The sequence below is a fragment of the Drosophila takahashii genome, chromosome 3R (assembly GCF_030179915.1).
Source record: "Drosophila takahashii strain IR98-3 E-12201 chromosome 3R, DtakHiC1v2, whole genome shotgun sequence".
Classification (NCBI taxonomy): Eukaryota; Metazoa; Arthropoda; class Insecta; order Diptera; family Drosophilidae; genus Drosophila; species Drosophila takahashii.
This window is the reverse complement of record NC_091681.1, coordinates 33,847,947-33,870,280: the sequence shown is the minus strand read 5'-3', so window position 1 is coordinate 33,870,280 and position 22,334 is coordinate 33,847,947. Positions and strand designations below refer to the sequence as shown.

Below are 22,334 nucleotides of genomic sequence, written 5' to 3'. Positions count from 1 at the left end.
TAAAAAACCATTTTTAATGTGTACCATGATTATTACCTACGATACATATTTGGAAATGTAAATCTATGGAATTCTATAAATTTAATAAAGGTTTAAAAATAATAATGAAACTGTGTAACGGGTAGTTTTATATACAAGCTCACCTAATTAGGAAAGAATAAGTATAGTTTTTAATAGTGATTGATTTTTATTCACAACATACTCAGCTTTGAAGCTTTTATATTTATAGAAAATAATATTATTCGGTTTTAATGACACGTCGAAATGATTGATTAAGCTTTAATGACAAAACGAAAAGACCTCCTGTCCACTTGAATATTATTATTAGTAAATATTCCCCAATCAGTGTGTTTGTGTAAATTTTGAATTTATATTTAGGCAAATAACTGTAATCTTCATTGGCAAAATTCCGCTTGCATAAGCTTAGCCATCTCCTGTTTGCGTTTTGTTGACTCTAAAGTTTAACCCCAATCGCAGCACCTTGCCACTGCCTCGATCTGCAGTCAATGACAAGCCCCCACTTGTTGGCTTCCCTGCTCCAAGTGAACTCAAACTGAAAATCAAACCCAGACCCAAAGCCAAAGCCAATCCAAACCTCAACTGAGCTATCAGCAGTTCGAAGTCTGGTGAAACGACAACCACGATGACGACAGCTGTCGAAGCAGCAATCTTCAAATTGATTTTGCATTTTTTCCCTCTTTTTTTTTGTTGCTTCGGACAGGCGGAGAAAAATCTGGGGTCAATGGGGAGCAAGCGTGGCAAGGCTGGCTTCCTGCTCCTCACTGTTGATTTTATACCCTTACAAGGGGTATAATTACCTATTGCGAGCCCAAGGCTATACAAAATGGTATTACACTAGATGAGAAATAATAAAGCAAAATATTATGATTTATTTGTATATTATTCAATTAAATTATATATATTTTGTGCTAAAGAACCTCTTGAAATTATTTAAGTTAGGGTATTTAAAATATTATCTTCTGAAGCAAATATTTCTTTATTTTTTGCTGTTTTTAAAGACTGGGATTTTTTGGGCTGTGGCAGCGTGGCAAATGGCATGTAATGCTCACATAATCACGCGGCGCAAGGCACAGCCACTATTTAACTATTTACAATAAACTTGCACGAGCCGAGTTTCGGCAAAAGTAAATGAGAAAAGATTTATGCGGTGCATGTGGTCCGTACTTGGTACAGGGGTCCCCGAACCTATCCACTTGCCAGCTGGATGTGGATGTGGATGCCTCTGCGATGCGATTGCCATTGCGTCTGCGTACAAGTCGCCGTCTGAAGATGCCATCCCAATCCCAGCCAGCGTTTTGTGGTCTTCCAGGAAATCAATTGCTATGAGGGTGGGGGTGGGTTGAGGTCTGCCGACGTAACCACGTTAGTTGTCAAACGAGCCCCCTAAGTCGATGGCCAATTGTGCAGCTGAACAGCTAGGCAAAAGCCAGTTAGCCAAGAGTGTGAACATGGGATGCTGGCAACGACCTTTCCGAGCCACAAACCACAGCTGGCCAAATGGTTTCCTGCACCCTTAAATTTTAGATTGAACCATGCACTTGAAAAAACCCACATCTTGTACTAGTTTGAAGAAAGTAGTTCCTAGTGATATATGGTTTAACTTTTTGGAGAATTTCTCATGATAACATTAATTATATAATGACATTTTTCTGTACTACTTAAATCCAACCGCCTTTTTCTCTTACGCAGCGCTGATTACGAGTCCCATATTTGTGGCCACAGATTGGTCGGTAATTATAATTGCCATATTTGCTGGAGAATGCAGAGTTAACCCAATGACTGTCCAATCCCGAAGAGATCAGACAGACCTCCGACAGGGACTCCTTCAGATGAAGAAAAAAGCAGAAAGAGCCCAGGCTAAAAATGAAAACAAAAACAATTGCTGACAGTTTCGCCCACCGCTGTGCAATGTTACCCAATTCGAGCCCAAGGCGATGCAGCTTCATCTGCCATTCACTTTTTGTGATGCAGTGGCTCCCAGTGGCCTCCCCCTCCAACTACCCCTCCCTTGCAATGTCCAAGCTCTCTGACCATCCTTCGATGGACTGCACATAGTTTGCCCAAAAAGTGGCTACCAATAGTTATTTGGTTACTTAACCCGGCAACAATTTTGCTGACTTGGATTTCTCATTTTCTCATGACTGCTCCCTTCGCTCATGCTTCGTTTTCATCGTTTTGCCATCGTCGTTGTCCATCGTTGACAATTTCTTCCTTGTGTCTTGGCATCTTTCTTTGAACATTTCTGCCAATTGGCAGTTGAAATGATTAGCAAATTACTCGATCTCCCCATGGGACCAACGACTGTGTCGCGCAGCTTCCTCAAAATCGTTATTGTCGCCCGTTGTCGAAAAGTCGATTGAAAATTACAAATTTATTGGGTAATCCTGCTCAGGCTTAATTGATTGAGTGGGCAAAACGAAAGGATTGATGAGGGGTTAAGTGAAGGTCTTAAAAATAAATATAAAAAACCTTCTGTATCATTTTTCCCCTCAAACGCTTTTCATTGCACTCCCTTTTGCCATTGCACTTTGTCAATATTTGTCAAGTGTTTCCTAAATTCGTTTGCACGAGTTGCAAATCACAGTCCATCATCTAATTGCTGGGAAACACACCGCACCGCAGGCCAAACAATCAGTCGAAATCGGAGGGGGAATAATATTATTGCTGACTTGGGGCGATGACACTTCACAGTTGTCAGTGGTGCTGGGCCCCCTGGCGATTGCAACTTTGGATTGAGTACGAGTATCACTATTTTGTCAGCTATTTCTTAGTTAGTTTTTCGTTTTTTATTTTGCACAACCAACTATCGATCTGAAGGCAGCTGGTGACCGGCATTTACATTTGCATCTGCCAACTGCCGTCTGCCATCTGCATTTTGAGTCTGTTTTGTCAAAGCCTCGACGACGACTAATGTGTAATGTGTAGGAAATGCGGCTCATTTGGCGCGTTTGCTTCTTGTTTGCTGGCAAGACGTTAATTGCATAATTGACTGCAAGAGGCGTAACTCTCGGTGCCGAAAGTGCCCATGCATTGGCCATAGTTGTCGCCGTCGTCGTCATCGTGATCATCATCGCCGTCGTCCTCCCGATATTCGAGCCCCTTCTGTTGGCCTCCGCCGCCGCCTCGTGGAGAAAGAGCCAAAACTGATGAGCCATCGCCGGCCAAATGGGCAGGTCCCCAAAATACCAGGAGGGGTGGGCAGCATTTCCAATCCGCAACGGGTTCCCATTTCCACTTTTACTCTTTTGCATTTTTACGCCTCGTAAAGGAGGTATATGTGGTTTTAACAAAGCTTTGAGATATGTACCATGTATACTTTAGGAAAAGTTTAAATATTTAACAAAAGGGTCCCCAAATTTTAAGCACCCATAGGTAATAATATATTATTTACTTGATAAAATATTCCTATGCATTTTAATATCAATCAACTTATAAACAAAACATACCTTTAGATCTTAAAAATATCAAAACAATTTCAATTAGAGCGTAAGTAATTTAAGGAAATTTTTAAAAAGTATTATATTTTGAGGATTTTTGAATTTCTAAGATCTATCAAAGGATTTTCTTAGGTTTTTATAAATCGTATCTCTAATGAAAATCTTTGTTCTGCTAGGGTATTCCAAACAGCGGTCTTTTATAATTAAAACTTAATTTTCTTGTTTTATTTCTCTGACTGAGCCACCGGCAGACGTTGCAGCCGCGTCATCGTCTTCTCTTTCTGCTGAATTGTGTTAAAATGTTAATTTCGTGTTACGTAATCTGTGTCATATCCAGCAAGCAGCAGGCAGGCAGTCGGCCAGGCAGCTGGGATCTTCATCATCATGAGTTGGCCCGGTACGAGCCTCATCCCATGGATACTGCGATACTTGGCTGCATGGATACAATGGGGAGTGCATGTGAAAAAAGTGAGAGGATTCCCAGGCCTGGCCAGTAAGTTTCGGCTTGGTCTTTATCTGCTGGCCCGGCTAACAAACACACCGAGATGCACACCCACGCTGTACAGCAGATTGGTGGGGTGTTGAGTGCACTTTGTGCGTTTTGTGGCAAATTAAAAGATAAAACCCACAGAGGCAGCAGCTGCAGAAGCAACAACTTCGGCAACAGGCTGCAATTTGTTTATCTCGCCTCTCGGATCTCCAGCTCCATCTCCGCCAGCTGCAATTCCGGTTCCCTTTGTGACCTCTGGCTTTGCAAACTCTTCAGCCCTTCCATGTCATTGATTTATTTACGCCCCATTTATTTCGGTCTATCTGTGCGTCTGCAAATGGCAGTATACATGGAAATTTTCATGCAGTTTTAAGTTTTATTTTGCATTGCGAATATTGCAGTTTGTTTGAAATGTAAACCTTATTTTCAAATAGTCAAAAGAAATAAATGAAAAAAATCGGTGTTATAAAATGTAAAATATAAAATTAAAAACTAAGCTTTAATAAGAAATAGAGTTTTTAATTGCCATTTTATGAATCCGTGTTTTCTTGTCTAAACAACAAGTAATAAAGGTATTAAAATTCCATTTTACCTAACAAGTATTATTCGTAGTTTTATTTTCATTTTATTGTAAGCAATAATGAAATTAAATACAACAGAATTGTTAATTTTAGAAGTTGTAAAATTGTTTCCTTGTTCAAACAAGAAACTATAAAGGTATTCAAATTCTTCTTCATTCACTGAATGTACTTTTAATTGCATTTTCCTGAATACATAATTATCTCCATACAACCACAAATAGTTTGACCAAAAGGATTAGATTCCTCCTCATAACTTTCCAAGGCTGATTCATGTATTTAATGAACCCTGGTCAAATATTGACATTCTTAATTCTTCATTATTTATGCAAGAGCCAACTATTTGTTCCGAGTCGAGTCTTGTGGACAGATCGTTAAGGCTCTTGCATAATGAGCGAGCAGTCCATTAATTGTGGAACAAACACGTAGAAAGACATTAACATTAACATTCGACTTTATGGCCAACTCATCTGGACTGTTTGCCCTCGACTATAAAATTTATCAGCCTGCCATTTCGGCCCGTTCGTTTTTGGGTAATTTTTGCTTAAATCAATAAAACTAAATGTGGTGTTTATTGTGGCGCAACGGCCAGGAGTTTTGCGGTGCTGGCGGCCATAAATTAGCCAATTAATGTCCGTAAATTAAACGGAGCCCCTAATGGACAAGGTGATGCGACAGTTCGTGTATGTAAATAAATATCAATTCGATTCTCGTAATTGTTTGAGGGGTTAAATCGAACATTATTAGACCAATTTTACACCGATACAAAAGGGGAATCCTCTGACTATAGTAGCTCTTGGACTTTCTGGTTAAAAAGGAGGAGTTGTGACCAAGAGAGGCGAACTACTAGTTGCAGTGGGAAGACAGCTGTCCAGTATTTGTGGTTGCATCTGCTGTTGAGAAAACATATTGTCCTCCCCTGTTTTTTCCCTCATCTGTCTGTCTGCCTGTCTGTTTGTGCTTGTTTGTCGGCTGGGTTTGTTTGTTTGTTTGTTTGACGACCGAACAAGTTTATTCTACAAAAGTGAAAGGTTCGGACTTGCATGCAACTCTTTATGAATGTCGACTGCCTTTTGGCTGCAATCTGTGTCAGTGACGCACTAAAAAGTGATCAGAGGCGAAGGCGATTGCCCCTAATGAAGATGCCTCGATTGAACTCAGCAGGGGGCTGTTGGTCATTTGCGTGCAGTTAAAAAATATATTCAAAATATTGAAGTATAAATAAAGAAACATTTTAGGAATAAAATAAAATAATAATAATAAAACTGATTTAAACTGGAAGGAAATTCAAGACTAAAATACAAAAATCTGTATATAATATAAAAAGTTATATTTTTGGTTAACGATTTCCCTCAGTGCACATACGCACAGCCCAGTGATGTTCTCATCTCGGAGCCATTGAGCAAATCAATGGCGCTGCTCATTAATGCTAGAACTATATGACCGCATCAAATGGCAGCTGCTACTTTGTCACATTGCGTATACGCCTTGTATGGCGTGGCCACAAATGAATGGGAGAGTCGGACAGCTAACAAGCCAACCAGTCGACTGCATTTGGCTAATGCAAATTTGTAGCTGACCAAGCATGGTTAACAATTCAAGTCAAAGTTCAGCGAAGGCTGCGTAATTACATAATAATTTGATGTGCCTTAGAAACCATCTTGTTTAATCCATCTGTTAATAACTCACTGCTCTTGCAATGAAAGTAAATGGAAATAAATTTTCATAATCTCGCTCAACAAGTGGCATATTAAATATATTATTGTTAAAGTGAAAAGTCCATCACTTCTTACCTGTTGCCGTGTCAAAAACACAAAGATCATCACGATGGACCAGCCCAGGGAGTCCAAAAGAGCAATTCGCGGCACATTAACCCCGTTTTGGGTGTATCCGTGTGTCTGCCATCCAGCTGGGTTGCTTGTAATTAAAACGTGAACATCGCCGGCGAATCGACAAAGGCTGCCGGGCTTTTATTTATCCGCAGGCCCACCACACCCTCGACGGGAGATTTTCCCCGCTTTAATTTCTGTTCGACTTTTCATTCGCTCGCAAGGGCGATAGCATCAGGTGCACAATGAAAAAGGCCAGACTAGTTTTAAATTTATATAATAAAAGATTTCTCTTAATTTAAACTAAAGTAGCTTTAAGTATTATATGTCTATTAAAATATTATAAAAGTAGCTTATTTTGCAATCGATTGAAAATTTGATTATGAGATCAGGGAACTCAATATTCTGACATTTATTTTGTTAGTTTGGGCCAAAGAAACTGTTTTTTTTTAGGTCTAAAATTAATATCTGGATTTTTTCATCATAAAAAAATTAATAAAAGGCATTTTCCTCGGTGCAGCAATCGAGTCCACCACCAACAGGTAGCTAGTGTCGGACTTGAGAAATGGCAGACACGAACAATTTAGATTAAAGCGGATCTCGGTGGAAAAGGGAAGGGGATGCTGGCTGTATTTGAGACCCAACGCTTCCCTATTTCACCCATCGAACCACTTGAGGAAATCCCGCACAGCACAGAAATAATTCAAATTGATAAGCCAGTGTTAATGGTCGGCTCTTAATGACCAGTAGCCACTACAAGAGCGAAGTGACTGCAACAGCGGGTTAACTTTAACTCGCCTTCGTTTTGTTACTTGTTTCATTGTTACTTTTGTTGTTGTCGACTGCCATTATCTTTGAGTTGGCACTTTGGACCCGTAATTAGTTTACACTTGCGGTAATTGCGGCATAAATCTTCAACTTGCCAAGAGTGTCGTAATATCCAAGGCAGACTCACACAAATGCGGCGGCCTCCCAATCCCTATCTGGATCCCTGGAGGCGCACGATTGTGGGTTCCGTTGCCAACAACTTTATATCTGGGTCCCTTGCCGATATACCCACCTCTTTGCAGCTCCACTCGCAACATATCACATCCCATTCAAGCCAACTGGCGCAAAATGATTTGTGGCCTTAAGTGGAAGTCAGAGCGTCGTGCTCTGCAGAAAAGTTACCAGCGCATCTCTGGCTTGTGGAGTCCAAAAACCGCACTGAATTACAGACCAGCAGCAGTGCAGGTACACTTAGAAAAATAGGGGAATCAGGGGGGTTAAAGATAAAATTATATTCTAGAAGATAAAAAATGGTCGAACTATTTTGTATACATTTTTAGTAATTGTAAAAACAAATTAAGAAAATAAAGGTTAATTGGTTTTCATCTTAAGGTTATTTTTAAAGATTTTTCACGTGCAAAAACTGTTGACTGTGTGCCTTTTTGCAAACCGTTTGAGTCGGTCTGTTGTCACGCCATTTTCAAATAAACAGCGCCACTGCAAATATAGTTTCTAGCCCGCCTGCAAATAAAACCATGAGCTTGGGTCCCAGTTCCCCGGGTCCCATCTCGGCGTAGGAGCATTTGGCAGCGTTTTGCTAGTGGTTCTCATGACGGATATAATATGGCCTATCATGCTTTGGTCCTGGCTTATGGAGCAGCATCTGCGACCTTTTCCCGCTCCCCACAGCAATTGAGTTTTGGAGTCCGGAGCAAGTGCGTGGCTGCCTTTATGCCTTTATGGGTATTGTCGCCCCCCGTTTTATGGAGCTATTAAGGTGTCGTCTGTGCGACTGTTGCCACAATTGTCCCATTGTCTGCCAGGTACGGAAATGTCGCGTGCTAAGGGCTTCCCCCGTTCGGTACAATGTTGGGTTAAACGATGGAGTCAATACAAATTTTGAGATCTGTTTAGTTAATGGATCAGTAGGGTACTGGAAACTGTAATTTAATAGTCCTATGATTTATTAAAAAATGTAAGTGCTTTTTCATTAACATTCAGTTGGAGTATCAAGTTTTCCGTATAATTATGTAATAATTAAAAATGTTAAATATTATTTTTGGCTCAACAAAGGTCAGAAAATCCTAGTTAAATAAATGAAGTACCGCAAAAAAAAAGTTCGGTTTTAACTAAGCCACTTCAAAGCCTTATAATCCTCAACAATTCAGCAACTAAACCAATTTGCCAGATTTGAAATTAAAACCGCAACTCGGGCTCCGAAACGGAATTGAATTTCGTTGTAATGGAAGATGTTAACAGAAACTATTAAAAGGAAAGAAAGAGGGTAAAATTGTCTGGGAAAATGTTTTCCCTATTTCATTTTTTTCGGCCACCCGCCAATGAAATGTGAAAATGTGCGAAAGAAGCTTGCGAAAGCGGAGCACTTTCTCTTCGAATTCGTTTTTCCCCGAAAAACAAACAACGGTTCTGCATATAAGCCATAGAGATACAGATGCTGAGTATCAGATAGCAGACAGCCTCCATCGGACGACGACACGACCATGTATATCCGTGAGATACATTTAGCTATGCTTTTGGCCAACATCGCGTAGCCTCCAGTCGCTTAATTAAAACGTGAGCCATTGGAGTAATGAGTGTATGGGGGCGATGATTAAAGGCGAGCAGGAGCCACCCCAAAAGCACCCAGGGGCACGCATTGCAGATTCCCATGCAGATGTAGATGTAGGATGCATTTATGCATCTGAGGCACTCGTGCGAATGCCAATTAGTGGGCAACGCCCAACTGACTTCATAATGTGAGCATTTTGTTGAAATTAAACTAAAAATTTCAGCGACAGCCTCCCACTGGGATGTAAAGTTTCAGTAACCAATGCCATTGCATACTTATAATGGATTTGGACATAAAATTCAAATAAATTAATTGGAAGGAAAATAATATTTCCATATAGATGCAACAAAAAAATAAAAATCAAAAATTCCTTAACCCAGTATTCGTTTTTTATTTCTCAGAAATAAATGAATGCCAGACAAACGTCCATCCAGTTTGTACAAAAAGATATAACATCAAATAAATATAATTAAAATAATTGGGATGCAAAATATTTAAATTTTTTTAAAGAACTTAAAATAAAATTTTTCAAATTCCGGTAAAGATTAAAATAAAATGCATTACCCACCAGATCTTAATCTCTTATAAATACCAGATAAAATCCGAAACGTCTAAACATCTAACGAAGATTAGCAATTTAATGAAACCAAACCGACTAAGCATTTATTTTATGGGTATTAAGACAAAAAATTACAAGTATTAAATGTATTAGCCATCTTTCCTGGTCGATTTCTGCCCACGTTTCTAGCTGTCTCTTCCTGGAGGGCGAAGTCGTGGCCAAATTTATCCAAAAAAACAAAAATAAAAGAGAGAAGAAAAAGTGCAAGTATCTTGTATCGTCGAATGTGCTTCGAAACGGAGCCTTGGGTCTTTGTGGTTATGCCAGAGCATTTCCTGACACGTTTTCCCGCATTCGAAAGGTTAAATGTTGAGACTCCGGTGGGTTCGCCTCCTTCGCCTTGGCCAGACACTTTTGCGGCTTTTTTTGGACTGTGACGGTGACTGCCGACTGCCAACTGGCAGACTTACAACTTGCAAGCTGCAACTGTGGCAAGGTCTGCAAGGTTAAAAGCGGCCAGCTCGTGAATGCGACCACTTGCGGTTCCATTTGCAACTGCTGGAAAATCCGCGAATTGCGGATCGCCAGCCTCCTTCTTCTCATCCGAATGGAAACCAGTTCCACCAGTGACCTTTTCGTGTCTCGCGCAATTTTCATAAGCCCCTAATCGAGCCGCGTGTCAAGTGCGTGAGGCGCTGCATCTGGGCGATGATTTAGGGGCGGGGCAGCAGCTGGGAGATACATATCTCACCGCTCGCAAGAAACTTGCCAAATGTTTATGTATTTTTCACAAATTGGGCACACAAAGTAATGCCCGCATCCGTTGTTATAAGTTTTGATTGGGAAACTAATACCGGCACTAAAAAAAATATCTAAATATTTTACAAGTGTATTTATCAAATTCAGTATTAAACGATCTCTTTGCAAATAATTACACATTTAATTTATTGCATTTTCAGACATTTAAAAAGATATTTTTTATAGTTTTGACTCAAAGATTTTTTATTTCTTCTGTGTTATAATTTATTTCTCTGTGTATTATTAATATTTACCAAAGCTTTTCTTAAAAGTGCACAAATCACGCATGTGCGTGAGTCGTCAGGTGGCAAAATGCCCTGGGACTTATCGCTTAAGAGGTGTCTAAATTGCCTTCAATTTGGATTTTTGCGTTTTGGCCTTGCCGCAGAATAATCGGTCGCTTTTTGGGCGTCTTTCCTTTGGTTACGCAATAAATAATCCCTTTCACCCGACCATCTCTCTCTGTTTTGGGCCATCCATTATCTTTTCCGCATTTACGATGAAGTCATTTTGGCAAAGGGACAATTATCACCACATTGCATACGAATTCGTGAACGCCCCGATACCGCGGGGCATCGGTAATGGCATCGGTATTGGCATCGTCAACATCTCGGACACGTTCGCTCATTAATATTTGCGCTGCCAATTGAAGCGGTTTCGGTTTGTCTTAACAACTGAAATGGAAATGATGACAACACCAGCGGCAACAACCACTCGAGTGTCGAGCAACTGCAAAACAAGCAACGCCGGCTACTTTGCATGAATACAAACCGCAAATTGAGTTGATTTATTACAGCGTATCCTGGATACTCTTAAAATATAAAGTATTAAATACTAAAAATTTTTATTGACTAAATTAATTTACGTTAGCTCATTTAAAAAAGTATATTTAAAACAAAACGATAATATTAGAAATATATAATTTAAATATTTAATGTTACTCCTTGCTGTATAAAACCATTTCAAATGTAATATATTTTTCGATAATATTTTTCATTAAATATTAGGTGTTTCTCTTAATAAAGTAGTGTACTGCTCTGCTTATTCCCAAAAAGTAGCACAAAAGAGGCCGCTGATTACAGTATTTAATGAAAGAAAAATTGAATGAGTGGTTACAAATAAGGCTCTTTAATTGAAGACATAATGAGTAATAAAATTCACATAATTCTTTAATCTGTTTTGAAGTACAATTCAATGTTCATAATTTTCTTATACAGTACTTAAACAAGCCAACTACCATTTAAGCGCCAGTCTTAGATTAATTACGAGCGAGACTGCAAGTGATGTTAAAAAATACTTCAATCGGCAGCGTCTTCATCTTCGGTTGGCAATGTCCAAAAGCGAAAGTTAGCCGGCCAGTTCCGATGGGAATCTCAATCTCTTTGTGGACTGGTCATTTATCTTTGGGTTCAATTTGCGCTTACCCAATCGGTTACAGAGGATGAGGATTGGGATTGGAATAGGAGTTGGGGGTGGTGGATCGATGAGGATTCCCATGCAGATACGTATGGTCATGGGGTTTTCAGAGCTGGGAGTGGGGGTGCTGGTGGAGCCGGTCCATCGGTGGTCATCCTTTTAGGCGCGTTTGCCACGCGTTTTGTCAGTCGCCATAAATCGCCTTGATTATCGCGCCATTCCAATCAGAGGTCTCCTCTCCTCGCCTCTCATCTTTCATAACTCGATTGCCATTGCATCCTGGAGCTGTGTTGCGTAACCAATCTGAAACTGATGGAACTACCGATCCACTCTCTTCGCTTTGACTGTCATTTGTCGGCCGTTCTTTCACTTTTCGTTTCATGCCCTTAATTGATTTTAACAAGTCTTCTGCCTCTCGGCCGTGTTTATTTTGGCAATTTCGTGTTTCCCTTGGCATAAAGTGTTTTTTCCCCCTTTCAGTTCCCTTGGGGCCTTCAGTTGCGCTCAATCAATCTTGTGACCCCAGGTTTCTGGTTGCTCTTGGTTAAAGTGTGAAATCCGAAACCCATTTACGCAAAATATGATTTCTTGTTTTGACTTTTGTTTGTGGTGGTTTGTCCTGCTGCTGTCAACTTCAATTACTTTTGGCCAAAAGTTGTGGCTTCCAGTCGAAATTTAACAGGACAAGATCCTTGAAATAATTTCAAGGTTTGCTCCCAGAGATTCAGAGACTTCTTAGGAGCTTCAAAGTTTGGAGAGGATTGCAACAGAGAGTCAAGGAAACTCTGGTGCCGCACGCAACAATGGAAAGATACAAAGATACAAAGAGATATGGGGAGATACAAAAGTATCTGCCGCCAGAAAAGTAAAAGGAATCCCAGACACTTCACGCATCTTTACGTCTTCGACAGTGCAATTTAAATAATTGTGGTTTCTTCTTGGCCACAAGACTCGAGTCTTGAGTCTTAAGTCTTGGCGAATTGCATAAGCTGGCCAATAAAGTTGCGAATCCGAGACTGTGTGCTTAATGACCATTTGCATTATCTTCTCGCCAAATTACACAAAGTTCGGCCAGAGGAACTGGACACGTATCGAGGATGGATGTGGATGGATGTGGATAGATGTCTTTGATGAATTACGAATATTTCGACAGATATGCAAATGCGAATGCCTCTTTTGTACGCCATTGTTGGATCAATGGACGATGCCAAGCGAAACTCGCACGTTTTTCCCTTTCCCGTTCGGCTTTTCTTCTTTTCTTCGCTTTTCGGGTTTGCGGGTCTTTGGGGCACGTGCAGCTGCTGCCCACAGATAGATACTCGTAATGATGAAAAATTGCTCCCAGGAAATGCAAAAAATGAAAACGAAGGGAAAACACAAAGCGATTTCCGTTGCGATTTGGGGGAAAACCTTTTAATATGACAGACATAGAGATATTTTCATTAAATATGCATTTGCCCGACTCCCCCTGTCGCCACCCCCAAAAACCGAAAGCAAAACAAACAAACAAACCTCGGTGACCGCGATCCCACACAACTTAACCCCCGCGGTTTCCCACCGCAAACATAAATTACACCGCAATTGGCATTATAAACACAGTTCCAATCCAATCCCCCAGATTTCACCGCTATTTCGGGTGGGTGGGAGCCTTAGATGTTTGAAATTGCACTTGGCTCTGCAAGGGAATCAATTGCACGCCGAATGCAATAAAAGTTTGGCCCATGCAAATCAAAGTGAGCGGCGTGCCCTTATTGGCATACAATGTATTATTTCTCAGCGATTTTTATGGCAAAGAGAACACATCCTTCATGGCGCTAAAAATCACTATATTCGGATTCAATGTTGTGCGCTACACAGAAAATAAAAAAAGGGAGTATTTGTATTTATTTATTATTTATTAATTTTTTAAATTTGAATGATGCTTAAAAATTACGCTTTGAAATATATTTTCTGAATTACATTTTTTTCTTATGAGTAAGATAGCTATCGAAAAAGGCTTTCTTTTTCCCTGTGCATTTCGGTTGACTTTAATTATTTCATTAGGTAAACTTTTACGATATGCATAAAGAGCAGACGACGGGTGCACAATCAAAGACGGGAGTTTCTTTTTCACACGTTTTCGCTTTTGCGAGCTTTTCAGCTTCAGTCTTCAGTTTCAGCTTCCAGTTTCGAGGCGTTCGAATCGCACTTCATTTGTAAAATTACGCATACGCCACGTTGTGCGATCCGTTTTTATGGACTCATTCGCATTTATGCATGTGCATCTGCATTTGAATCTGAATCTGAATGTGAATGTGCACCTGCAAGCGTAATTCGCTTAATTTGAGCACACAGCGACCCACATTTCTCCGGAGTTTTAGGTGTGAATTTGATTTTTATTCGGGAATTAAGTTGGAAGGTAGTAACTTGGGTAGAAACTAGTTTCCGTTGTTGCAAGTAAGCAGCTCCTGCTCAACTTTGAACTCGGCACTTACTCTTCCGCGGTGCCAAGAATGCAGCCAAAGTTTTTTGCGTTTGCAGATGTGTAACTTCCGACTTCAAAGACGTCAACTGGGTGAAATAGGTGAAAATGCGTTGGGCGCCAAAAAATGTGGGGCGTGAAATGTGGCAAGTGTGAAAGGTGGCGGATGATTAATGCCCTGCTCCCGACACGACTTTTCCATTTGTCAGCTGCATAGATGAAAAGGCACCGAAATGCGGTAGAATGACACTACCGAGGAAATTGGAACAGAGTGGTATTCAACTAAAATTACGTCCATTAAAAGGCAACTGCTTATTAAAAAAAGTATGTTTAAATGTTGCGCATTCCTCCATGGCTGAAAGTCATGCAAATTTTAACCAGAAAGCCACAAGGAACTGCGGTTCGCACATGTGCTGCAATTAAATTAACAGCTCCTTGTGGGTTCTAAAATGAAAGCGAAAAACTGCCAGTCAGCAGTTGTGGGGGTTGGGGTACTTTTCAAAGAGAATTGTGCAAAAGAATTAAAGGAAAAACTTTGCAAACATTTTTCCTCCAACGACGGAAATGCGGTTTCGTCGAGTGCAGAAAAGAAAACGAAAACCAATTGGATTCAGTTTTGAAATATTTATTCACTGAACAAGGAGCTTTAAATTTGAACAAGGTCTGGTGGTAGATAAATGCTCTTACCTTATCTTTAAGATTGGAAAATTTCTAGAAGCCAATAAAATATTTAAGAAATAAATGTGTGCTTAAAATAGTTTATGTTTTTTACTGGTTTTTTTAAAATACATGCAAGCGCTTGAGTTCATGGGAATATTATATTATTATACAACATTCATAAAAGCTTATTTCGCAGGTTTATAATCGGAATAAAAGTTTATATTTAAAATGAAATAAACATTTTTTGAAGTACACAATAGCAATAAAAAAGTTTTATTGATACCCAATTTCGTAAGGAAATCTGCCATCGACATGAGAAAATCCAAATCCAATTTAGGTGCAATGGGAAAAGTTCATCCGAGCACTAAACACAAAACAACTTTTAATTGTCGCCTGCAAATGAAGGTTAATGACAAACATTTGAATTAAGCCTGAAGACTGCTAACCACTCGGAATGGCCCATTCGCTATCGGACATTAACATTTTCATTTGCCGGCGACCTTAGACAATTTGCCGCGCTGCTTGAATTGCCAAATGGTCAAACCGTTAAAGCCGAAAAACTAAAAACCAAAAAAATAAAAACCAAGTCTGCAGCAAAAAGTCGTTGACACTAATTAGCATTTAAAAGTGAGCGAGCTGCGACTTTTGCGGCGGCAGAAGAGTTCGCGAGCAGCAACATTTACAATTGAATTGAACATCTCCAGCCGGTTGGACAGACGAACATACAATAAATAATAAGTCTGCAGATCTCGAACCGAATCGATGCGACGATACCATCGCGGACAGATGGAAGATGCAATTGACGCGCCGGCGGCAACATACACAGCAGCAGCAACAAGCAACATGCAATATGCAATGTGCGCCAACTGAAGCAACACCAAAAATGTCAAATGTAAAAACGGCGAAACCGTTCAGTCTTTTACTCCAATGTGCGGACTGCAAAAACGAGAAAAACGCAAAAAGCTTAAACACAGAAATCGCATTCAACAATAAAAAAAAAAATTTGCACGCTGCCGTTTGCCTAACAAGCAGGAAGTGTTGCTGGGCAGACTGGAGATGGAAAACAGAGAAGGGGGAGGTGGTGACCAGGGGGAGCCAGAGTTGAGGATGCCGCCGGTGAAAACCAGCGACAATGGATGCAGGAAGCAACAACTGTCGTCGTCTCTCCAAGCCAAACCAAGCGACTTCCTACCCATCATCCGTTGCCACCCGGCCACCAAAACATAAAAACCTCCCACTTCCCAGGGATGCTCCCATATTTTCACCCATTGCGTGAGCTTTATCTTTCAGTGTCAAGCTGAAAATATTGCATCTTGGCTGCCTTTATGCAACGCTCCTTTTATTTACATACCACCCGCTGAGGCATCAGCTTTGGGAATTAAGTTCAAGTCATTGAAGTGGCATTCATGCGGTGATACCCTGCTTGCATAGCGACTGTAAATTATATTTACACAGGCTACAAATTTTCAATTAGTGATACACGAGCGTTTATATCTGTTATATCTGCCAACAATATTAGTACAGCCCACAGACGAATATTATTGATTAAATAAGTAAAGGTTATTGAAAAACTTTTTGGAAGACTTTTTTGTTTTTGTAGTTTTTTTTACAAATTAATGGTGTTTATTATTTGAGTTCAGACAAAATATTGATTTTTTTGATGGAAAATAAGAAAGTCTACTTTTACAAAATATATGAGATTATCTTAATTTTTTTTGAGAAAAAATTGTTACAAATCTTAATTAAAATAAATTAATCTTCGATACTTTCCGACTGATTTAGAAAAATTGAACTTTGTTTCGTGGAAAATTCAGACAAATTTTAGTCCACAATAAGATCCTGTTTTTGGGTTAAAAATACTAGGTTTCTTACTATAACTATAACTTTAACCAACATTTTCAAAGTCCCTTCCACCGACAATACAACTTACTGAGTTAAGCACTTCAATACAGTAAATTTCACCCAGTTCACTTTACTCCAATTTAAAGTTAAATGCTTTTTATCGTCCCCGAGGCATTGTGCCCCCCATTGACTGCTTGGCAGCCTCTGTCGACCAACCGCCGAACTCTGTTGCCCCTTTTTTTTAGCCGCATTGTTGAGCGTGAGATTTATCGCCAGCTGCGGTTTCTTTTCGGCGATCGGCGCGCTTTTGGCGCTTTTTTCCCAACGGCATTCGGAAGTTGAATGAAAACCGTTTAAGTGGGTAAAGAAAAGCGTATGACCAAACTTTAAAAAATTGCATACCACTTTTAAATGATTTTCTACAAAATGATAAATGAAAATTGGAAATAAAAATTATATTCTTTTTATTATTAGGTATACAGTTCGAAACTATTAATTTTTATTAATTATAAAATCAGCTTACCAGCTTTAGGAATAAGTATAAACATTAAAAATATTCTTCATCCTACTTTTAGCCAAAATGTTAGATTTTTCCAAGTGTTTTTCCAATGAGGTTTTTTTACAACTCGTGAGCTTTTCAAGGCGACCGCTTTTTGTGGTCTCGAATGTGAACTCGAACTTGGATTGCAGCTCCGATTTGCATTCCCATCCATCTGGTGACATTCGGAGGCAGCGGAGCAGCAGATTGAGCAGCCACTGATTGCTCCTTGGCGGAGGGTGCTATTGGCCAGGCTTTTATTTCGTTTTAATTCGGATCTTTCGGCTCTTTTCGGGGTCTTTCAATTCGATTTCGTTTCCCAGACCGAGCAATTTACTGCAGCCGTCAATACACGAAAAATCGCTCGACGCTCGTTAGCCGAGACATAGTGTTTGCATATTGGCATACCGCTCTTGCTCCTGACTTGGCCAACTCAACTTGGCCCGAAGCTGGCCAAAGAGCCTGGCTTTTTCGGTTACGCAACCACCGAGAGCGATTCAAGGTGAAATCGCAATAGGAAACACTGTGCTCGGCTGACAGCTGACTGCAGTTGCGTTTTAATTTTTATTATTATTATTCCTAAGAGCTCGATCATCAGCAAGTTTGCAACTTTTAGCATCTGCACATGCATCAAAATAGGCGGAGTACCGATTTCCCCCCCACCAGGTGGTAATTACCTACACCCAAGCCCCAAAGTCGTTTGTCAAGTGTCGTTTTATGAATTGCCATTATTCACGAGCACTCGTATTTGATTGCCCGGATTGGAGAAATGCCCATTCCATTAGCTGAAAAATATATGAGTAATCGAGTGGGCTCGAAATGGGTGTCAAACAAAGATGTGATGTGTCAAAAAGTAAAATACGCTTATTGGTTTTTTTAGGTGGTAGGAGTTTTGGGCCATTAAACGGTTAATGAAATGTTCACGTCAACTACTGTTTGTTTCTAAATATTTTTGGATTTATTTGAGGGGCTTATAGCTCTACCCCCCACGGATTGTAATACGTTTCAAGCTTTTATGATCTTTTTTATGATTGCAAATTTGTCTATTTTTTCTGTTTCCCTATTTTACTCTATTGAACTTTTCTTCTGAAAAAGCCGACATAATAAAAAAGTTAATATCGCATCGAATCGCAGTGTGCGGAATACAATGAAATTGCTGACCCGAAAATTGGCATCTAATTGAATAAGTGTTGGCTCGATTTTCGCTCTCTGTCACCTTTCTCTGCTTTTGTATTCGGTTCATTAAACGTTAAGTTCGATCTGGCCGAAAACTTCATTAAGCTTAACACAATTAGCCGTCTGAATACAAAAAGTGGAAGTGGCGGAAATAAGACCAAATTGATAATATTACGTACAGTAATAGTATAATAAAAAGTCTGGCCATTTAACACGATTTTTATTTGGTTTACACTGTTTACCAATCAAATTGAATTACGCAACACATGAATTCTTTAAGCCTGTTTTACGGGGTAATAGTGGTAATAAAGTAATCAAGGTAAACGAAAAACGGCAGCTGAAAAAAACCGATGATTGATTGAATGACATCTGAAATTTAAAATATTTATTAAAATATTTGTATTCTTTTACCCGTTTAGCTATTCGGTAATTCTTATTTATTACCCAGCATAAATATTTTTGATATTTATGATGTGTGAAAAATGCAATTCTCAAGCGAAAATTTGGCAACCCCACATTATCCACCATTTCCATGATCGTTTCAAAAACAACATTATTTGTGATTTACGGGCCACGTTTCGAGCACCAAGGATGTCTGGCGGTAAATACGATCCCGCCTGGCAATTACTTTCGCACACCAGACACGGCCAACCCAGTTTTTATCTTTATCGGTACGGAGAATCTCCCGATTCGTGGGCCCCTCGCACAGTGGCACACTTACTTACCCAGCAACTAGCCAACTAGCCAACCAACAACTGGCAAATAGCAAACTTGCAATCACAATCGCACTCACTCATCGTCATCCATCATGGCACGTATTCGCATTTGTCATATAGGAGGGGTAGGGAAATTGCCCCCGCTCGACAAACAAAAAAACACAATGCCAGAGCCCAGAGCCCAGAGATCCGAAAGACAGACCTCAAATTATTCGAAATTGCCATTGTTTGGCGTGGAGAGTCTGCGACTATCAGGGGTTTTCTTTCGATTTTCACTTTCGTTGAGAGCAGAAAATTTACCAAGTCTAATTTGAACCCAAGGAAAGCCTCCGCTCGCCAGGCCAGCTGACGCTCAAGTGCGGGATCGGTTTTGGCCCAGCAGCAGCGGAGGCTTCAGAAATATCCGACGAGAGCGAAAGTGCACGACACTGGGTCTTGAGTTGGCCAAAAGGCCTGAGAGCGGGAGAGAGCTCTCCAGCACATCCGACAGCGGGAAATCGGCGGTGCTGTAATAAGTTGATTGTGCGGTAATTTCGGTTTCACTTGCCATCCATCCCACACAAACAGACGGCTAGCGTTAACCCCACGGATACAGATACATTTACAGCTGAAGATACAGATACAACTAAAGATACAGAGACACAGACTCATTATTGGCCTGCTCGCCACGCATGCGCAGTGCCCAGAAAGCAAAGTCGCATCATCATCATCACCAAAGCCGAAAACCAAAAACCGAAAAACCAAAGCGAAGACCCTCTCGCAGTTACAACTTGGTATATGGTATATGGCATATGGCATAGTAGGGGTAACTTGGTATTGGTGCCGTGCATCTGGCTGGGATTTTTTGTATAAATTGCTGATGCGGCTGCAGTGGTTCGTCAGTGAAGCATTTGATTTGGTCTAATAAACAGCAGCCGAGTGCAATCCGAGGATATAGCAACGTGAGGCATCCTGAAGGCTCAAAGAGCTCGAATTAATCCGTCTAACTCCCATTCCCGTTTTGTTTCTGTTTCTGTTTTCCCCAAAAACCAAAAAAAAAATACCAATTAAACAACCACAGACCGAGGATTACTGTGAGATAGTGCCCAGTGCTAAAGTGCTAAAGTTGTGAAAGAATATAAAACCACATTACCCATACGCACCGTTGACCCGTGATTGCGCAGCCATGAAAGCCTTCATCCTAATGTCCTGCCTGGCGCTGGCCGCCGCTCGTCCTGAAGCGGGCTACGCCTACAACCGTCCTGGTGGCGGCGGTGGTTCCGGCGGTGGCTCCCACGGCGGTGGCGGCGGCATTGGAGGTGGTCTGGGCGGAGGATTCGGCGGTGGATCTAGCGGTGGATTTGGCGGTGGCTCCAGCGGAGGATTTGGCGGTGGTTCCAGTGGAGGATTCGGCGGTGGCTTCGGCGGCGGAAGCGGCGGAGGCGGCGGCTTCGGTGGTGGAAGCGGAGGAGGCAGCGGTTTCGGCGGTGGATTCGGAGGCAGCTCCGGCGGCGGCGGTGGATTTGGAGGAGGTGCGTCTGCAATACAGGGACCAACCTCTTCGAAAACTAACCTTTAATCTCACCCACAGGTGGCAGCATTGGCGGCTTCGGAGGCGGCGGCGGCGGTGGCACCACCCTGGTGCAGAAGCACATCTATGTGCATGTGCCGCCACCAGAGCAGGAAGAGGTGCGTCAGCGCCCCAATCTGCCCGTCGGCCAGTCGCAGAAGCACTACAAGATCATCTTCATCAAGGCGCCGTCGCCACCCTCGTACCAGGCTCCGGTCATCCCGCTGCAGCCCCAGAACGAGGAGAAGACCCTGGTCTATGTGCTGGTGAAGAAGCCCGAGGATCAGCAGGACATCGTCATCCCCACGCCCGCACCCACGCAGCCCTCGAAGCCGGAGGTTTACTTCATCAAGTACAAGACCCAGAAGGACTCCAGCGGCATCTCGGGCGGCATCTCCGGCTCCGCCGGTGGCGGCAGCTTCACCCAGACCAACAACGGCGGTGGCTACACCACTGGTGGTGGCGATGCTGGCTTCGGTGGCGGCGACAGCGGCTCCATCTCGGCCCCGTCCAGCAACTACGGACCGCCCGGCAAGTCCGGCCCCTACTAAGGAGCAGGAGAGATCCTCAACACCCATCGAGAACTCAAAATTGCGAACTTCGAACTCGGCTCAAGCTGCTGACTAGTCCTGTCGTTGACACACGCCCCCAAAAAAAACATAACTCTCACTCGAGAATCATTCACATTAACCACATCAAAAAACAACACTCACGATCTTCGAACCTGAATTATCTCAAACATAACTCCTTTCTTTGAAAAAAAAGGGGGCGGCGCTTTCGCCCACGACTTTTGTACATAATACGTTTCCATCTTTCCATTTCCATTTCCACTCACCCGCCTGACTTTTTACCATCTGTACATTTTCACCTGAATTTTCAATTAGAGTCTAACCTTCAGCCCTGCCTGGAAAATTCTATTAGCTAATAGGCGACAAGTGCGGGTTCCTTGGATGGGAACCTCGCTTGGCGCCCGGAAGAGCGAATGAGGATGATGATGATGATTTGTAGCAGAAGATGATTTAGCGGGGCTTCAAATGCTTCATACATATAAATATATACTTTAATTATACTAGGCTTAAGTACTTTATGCACAAATTAAAAAAACAACGGTGACAAAATTACGAAAAAAAACACTAAATGGTATTTTTATTTATAAATGGTAATTGGTAGAGCAAAGGATTACCCTTTATCCTCGCTTTTCCGCTCCTTTTCTCGAAGCTAATTAAGCTTATCAAATAGAAAGCTGAAGCAATTAGTGCCTTAAAGCGAATGCTTTCACTTTGAGAGTTCTGAACTAATTAAAAATTCATTTCTTACCATTATTCGAATAACTTCTTTAGCCGATAGTTAAAAATTTCCAGCATTCTTGTGGTCTTACTGTGGAAAAGGACAACAGTTGACCAGCAATTTGGATCCTTATAATTAATTTGAATCGTTTCCATGGCCAAGTTTTCATCTAAACTTTTAGCCAAATCGAGCAGGAAAAACTTTAAAACGGTTTTAGTGGCTCCAGTTGCACAATTACCGAAAGTTGGTCTTTTATCTCAATAGCAACTTCTATTTGGAGGAGGAGATATATGATCTTTCTCCCCTTCGGTTCGTTAATGACAAACTGTTGCTCCGGTTTTTTTCCTCTGTCATTACCAACTGAAACTTTTGAAACACTACAATCTGCCTTTGGTTTAATTTACTCTGTGTATTTTTGTT

General features: G+C 41.1%; 2 protein-coding genes across 3 annotated transcripts in view; both read left to right on the top strand.

Moving 5' to 3' along the window:
* The window catches only part of RYa-R (RYamide receptor), a 39,076-nt gene that overhangs the window by 4,276 nt on the left and 12,466 nt on the right, over nucleotides 1-22,334 (top strand). The window lies entirely within an intron of this gene.
* TwdlT (TweedleT) lies at nucleotides 19,941-21,752 on the top strand. The gene is made up of 3 exons (XM_017151459.3): nucleotides 19,941-20,019; nucleotides 20,139-20,589; nucleotides 20,649-21,752. The coding sequence occupies exons 2-3, from the start codon at nucleotides 20,244-20,246 to the stop codon at nucleotides 21,176-21,178; spliced, it is 876 nt and encodes a 291-aa protein (XP_017006948.2). The 5' UTR covers nucleotides 19,941-20,019; nucleotides 20,139-20,243; the 3' UTR covers nucleotides 21,179-21,752.